The following is a 5,354-nucleotide window of genomic DNA, read 5'->3' as shown; positions in this document are numbered from 1 at the left end:
TATCTTACATGGCAAAAGAGAATTCACAGATATAAGTAAATTGAGGACCTTGTCGGGGGTAGGTTATTCTGGATTATCTGGGAGGGACAGAACCTTTCCTGGCTATGGTCAGAGGAGTGATTACACCCCTCTGTGATTACAGAAGTGGACTAAGAGAAACAATGTTGCTGCCTTTGAAGATGGATGAAAGGGGCCATGAATCAAGTACTGTAGGCAGCATCTAGAAGCTGGAGAAGAGAAAGAAATAGATTCTCCTCTAGAGCCACCAGAAGAGAATGCACCCCTAGTGACATCTTGAATTTAACCCAGTCATACCCATATCAGACATCAGATCTACAGAACTATATAGTAGTGCATTTTTATTGTTTTAAGCAACCAAGTTTGTGATAATTTTTAATAGTAGAAATAGAAAATGAATACATAAGCATGAAATTTCATGCACCCAGCATCTGAGTCAACAAAAATTCATCACTCTACAAAATTGGATTATCACAGCAAATGCTGAAGAATGTCTGATTCGGCTCTTGTGAGCCATCCTTTCAGAATAAAGTTATTTATGACCCTCTAAATCTTTTTTCAGCATAATTTTTAAGAGGAGTTGTCAAAGACATATGGTTAGTTTTAATAGAAAATAACTGGAGCCTGTCATCTTTATTTCTATTTAATTTCCAGAATCTCTAAATTATTTAGTGATAAAAATTCCTCCACATCATTGCCTATACTTTTCTGAAATTAGTTATTTCATTTAGAGCTAATACTAGAATAGCAACTGCTTTCAAAGAAATAGTGCGCTAAAATGAACACAGTATATTTAATTTGAATAAGGGACTTACAGAATGTATATAATAAACTTTCAAAAAAAAGAGAAAATATATATTAGGACTGACAGAAAAAGACTGAAGGAATAGTACAAAAAAACTCAAGAAATACAACCATAGGGTAATTCTACTCCTTGTTTAGGGCCTTCATTTCTGCAATAATGAATGTGATATGTTGAGAAGGTACAGGAGGGTAATCAGGCTGATAAGATCATGATGAAGGTCAATTGTGGTACCTGACCCAGCTTACTTAGGTCAGTGCTTCTGTAAGAACTTTGGGTTTATTGGTCCAGAGCAGTGTGATCTCTGGTATAGAAACAAAATCAAGCTACAGACTAAAAGTTACATTTCTATATAGGAGTTCAACTCATGCAATAGAAGGATTTCACTTCCTTGGTTAGGAAGACAATGCCACCAGTTAATGCCTGCTGTGATAGCGTGCTGGTTAAGAACTGGAACATTCCATTCAAGTAGACTTAGAATATATTCCAAATTTTTCCTTTTATTACTTCAGAATTGTGAACAAGTAAAAGAGGAAATAACATGCCAACTTCCTTAGGGTTTGGCAGAGGATTAAAAAGATAATGAATGTAAAGCACTCTGTACTCTTAAGTAAATTAGAAATCTAGGAAAACTTGACAAAGATCAATTAGATCAAACTACACACTTAAGATCTGTCCATTTTACCATATTATATAAAATTTTAACAAAAAGTCTTACTGTGAAAGCATTAGGATTGGATTCCACTGGAGGTAGCACAAAACTAAAATGATGGTGGCTTAAATGAGATAGAAGTTCCTTTATTTCTTATGTAAAAAAAGCTCAGAAGTGACCAATCCAGGGATGACATGGTAACTGTGATTATCAGGGGTCCTCATCTCTTTAAAGTTTATTCTATACTGACTGTCTTGGTCCATTATTTCCATCCTTAGTGTTGCTTTATGGCTCAATATGACTGATTGTGTTCCAACCAAGACTCCCACATTCCAAGCAGCAAGAAGCAGGTAGAGAAGGACAAAAAGGGACCCCTTCCTAGATGAGTCACCTCCCTTTTAATGGCCTTCTTGGAAGTCTCTAACAACATTTGCATATACATGTAGTCAAATGTCCTGTTTTAGCTGCCAGGGAGCCTGGGAAAACGTTCTTTTGACTAAGCACACTAATGCTCTAAATGAAATTTGGAGTGTGTTACCAAAGAAGAAAATATGAATGGAGATTGGACAGCTACTGCATTTTCTGTCACAATATGACCAATGTTTCTCAAGTGGGAAAAGCCAATTTCCTACTATGCCCTTTCATCACACTGGATAAACACTGTAGCTTTTTCTCCCCTTTTACACCAGGGAAACTAAATGGAAAGCAATTACAATAACTATATTAAAACTAACACTGGTATATTAATGAATATACAATTAATAAGAGAAAATAAGAATAAAGTGCTATGAGAGCAGAATAAAGTAAGAGCCAGATTCTCACTGTACCAGTTCTCTCTCCTTCCTGATTGGGCATGCTTCAGTGTGTTAGTGCAGTACTGCTCTTATGTACTTAATGGTTTAAAAACTAATAAGAAAAACTCAAGGAAATATAACTGATTATATAGAATTAATTTCCCACTGTTTTTTTTTATAACACATTTCTAAGCTATGCCAGAAAGAACCTGTACATTTATTGACTTCAACAGTGTTTTGAGAGGCAAGATTTAGGACCATTAATCTTACAGTAATGAAGAAAAGATAGCTTTCTTTAAAACAAAATTTGCAAGCAAGTTTAGTGTAGTTTAAAAGTTCATGATAGGTTGCCAGAAAAACCATCACCTTGAAGTATCATCAATTTAAAATATATGGAACGTGAAACACAATTGCTGTCACTGATTACTGAAACCAAAATCCTTCCTAAAGTTGGGGGTTTCTTCTATATCTGGGCCAGGGGAATGGCCCTGAAAATTGGTCACAGTTGGCTTCAGAAACTTGAACTCGCTGGTCCCAGAGCCCCCCTTCAGACACACCTCGTACTGGTAGCTCTGGGACAGGGTCCCCGTGCCGCTGACGTCCACCAGGTGGCCCGGAAAGTGGCCCTCGGGCACCGAGCAGCGACCCACCGAGGCCGCCCCGCCCCTCCTGCACAGCCGCACCGCGACGAACACCAGCACCGAGAAGACGAAGAGCGACGACACCGACGCCAAGGCCACCACCAGGTAGACGGTGAGAGGGGCGGCCGGGGCCGCGTCCGCCGCTGCCGCTTCCGGGGCCGGCAGGTAGGGCTGCGAGAAGCCGTCCACCAGCAGTACGTGTAGCGTGACGCTGGCCGAGAGCGGCGGCTCACCGTTGTCCTTGACCAGCACCAGCAGCCTGTGCTTGGCCGCGTCGCGCTCGCTCAGCAGCCGGGCCGTGCGCACCTCGCCGTTGTGCGCCCACACGCCGAACAGGCCGGGCTCCGTGGCCTTGAGCAGCTGGTACGACAGCCAGGCGTTCTGGCCCGAGTCGCCGTCCACCGCCACCACCTTGGTCACCAGGTAACCCGCCTCGGCCGCCCTGGGCACCAGCTCAGTGCAGGGCGCCGAGACGTTCTGCAGCGGGTACAGCACGAAAGGCGCGTTGTCGTTGTCGTCCGCCACGAGCACGCGCACCAGCGCCTGGCTGCTGAGCGCGGGCGAGCCGCGGTCGGCGGCGCCCACGCGGAACTCGAACGCCCGCAGGGCCTCGTAGTCCAGGGACCTCAGGGCGAACAGGTGGCCGTTGTCCGGGTTGATGGACACCAGGGAGGCCAGGGGCACGTGCGCGTCGAGGGGCGGCAGCAGCGAGTAGGTGACCTGGGCGTTGGCGCCCGCGTCTCTGTCTGTGGCGCGGACGCTGCCGATGTGCAGGGCGGGGCTGTTGTTCTCGCGGACGGACAGGGTGTAGGAGGTCTGGGTGAAGGCGGGGGCGTTGTCGTTGACGTCGGACACCAGCACGGTTATGTTGTGCTCGGTTTTCAGCCTGGGTTTCCCCAAGTCCGTGACGGTGATGGTGACGTTGTATTCTGCTCTGGTCTCTCTGTCTAGCGGTCTCTCTGTTACTAGGGTATAAAAGTTTTCTATGGAAGATTTAAGGGAAAAAGGTAGATCGTCCTGAATGTAGCAACTTATTTTCCCATTCTCTTCAGAATCAAGATCTGAAACACTGAAAACTGCAACCACAGTCTCAGGAGAGTTCTCGGGGATCTGCCTGGTAAGTGCAGACATGGTGACTTCTGGAGCATTGTCGTTCACATCCATGACTTGAGTCAGAACGGTGCATTTCCCAGAAAGACTTCCAGTATCTCTGGCCTCGATATTGACCTCATAAGACTGAGTTGTTTCGAAATCAAGTTGTTTTTTCAGTCGAATTTCTCCTGTCATGGCGTTGATCTCAAAGGTTTTGCTAATCTCTTCTGAAGCCTGGAAAAGTGAATAGGAAATCTCTCTATTGACTCCTGTGTCTATATCCGTAGCGGAGACTTTGACAATCAAGTAGCCTATAGGACTGTCCTCGGGGACCTGCACCCTATAGAAAGGCGGCTCAAATTCAGGGGCATTATCGTTGATGTCCACGACTTCGATGGAGACCTGAGCGGTGCCAAACCGGGGTGGAGAACCGCCATCCTGAGCAGTGAGGGTTAACCTGAGCTCAGGTTCCTCCTCCCGATCCAGCACTTTGTCCAGCACAAGTTCCGGATATTTCCTGCCATCGCTGCGTTTGCGGGTGAGGACCCGGAAATAGGAGTTGGGACTGATTGTATAGTTTTCAATATTGTTTCGGCCTACATCCATGTCCTGAGCGTTCTTCAGAGGAAACTTAGTCCCAGGAGGACTGCTCTCTGATATTTTTAGCAACATATCTCTGTCCATGAACACCGGAGCATGGTCATTTATGTCTATTACCTGTAGCTCAGCTTGAAAAAACTCTAAGGGATTCTCTAGCAACACCTGGAAACGCAGCATACAGGGCTCTGTCTGACCACACAGTTCTTCGCGGTCCAGTTTTTCATTTAGCAGTAAATCCCCAGTCTCCTGATCGAGCTGCAGATACAGTTTGTTTCCTTTGGAAATGACCCTAGCTCCCCGCCTGGAAAGTTCCCCCTGCCCCAGACCCAGGTCTTTTGCTAAATTGGTTACAAAAGAGCTCCCTTCAGTTTCCTCCACCACAGAATAATGCCTAAATTCAGAGCCCGCCTGAGCTAAGCCCAAGAAGAGAAAGAAGAAAAAGACTTGCCTTTGTCTGCAAATGAGCTTCCAGCCAACCTCCATTGTTATTGCTCGGTATAGCCTCTGGCGAGGGTGGTTCCGCTGAGCTGTAAAGGCCTCAGTAAGTTTCTGAGTCTGTAGTTATTCCACAAGGTACTTCAGAAATATTCCAGTGAGTAGTCCTTTACAGAGGACCCAGTCCTCCTTCTGTGGCATCCAAGCTTCTCATGGGCTTCCAGGCTCTGCTGTTGAGTTTTGCCTGTTAATGGAGACGCAGCAGCGGTTCCGGTTTGTACCTTATCTTGCAGCGCCACCACGCGTCCTCAGAGGATCTT

The 5,354-nt window shown here is 45.6% G+C and overlaps 1 protein-coding gene across 1 annotated transcript; it reads right to left on the bottom strand.

The window, feature by feature from the left end:
• Positions 1-2,682: 2,682 nt before the first annotated feature.
• Positions 2,683-5,082, bottom strand: LOC136120266 (protocadherin beta-8-like). Its single transcript, XM_065873706.1, has one exon. It carries the CDS (start codon positions 5,080-5,082, stop codon positions 2,683-2,685), a length of 2,400 nt encoding a protein of 799 aa, XP_065729778.1.
• Positions 5,083-5,354: the final 272 nt, after the last annotated feature.

This window comes from Phocoena phocoena, chromosome 3 (assembly GCF_963924675.1).
Source record: "Phocoena phocoena chromosome 3, mPhoPho1.1, whole genome shotgun sequence".
NCBI classification, from domain to species: Eukaryota; Metazoa; Chordata; class Mammalia; order Artiodactyla; family Phocoenidae; genus Phocoena; species Phocoena phocoena.
The sequence above is the reverse complement of the archived record's forward strand: the minus strand, read 5'-3'. Positions and strand labels throughout refer to the sequence as shown.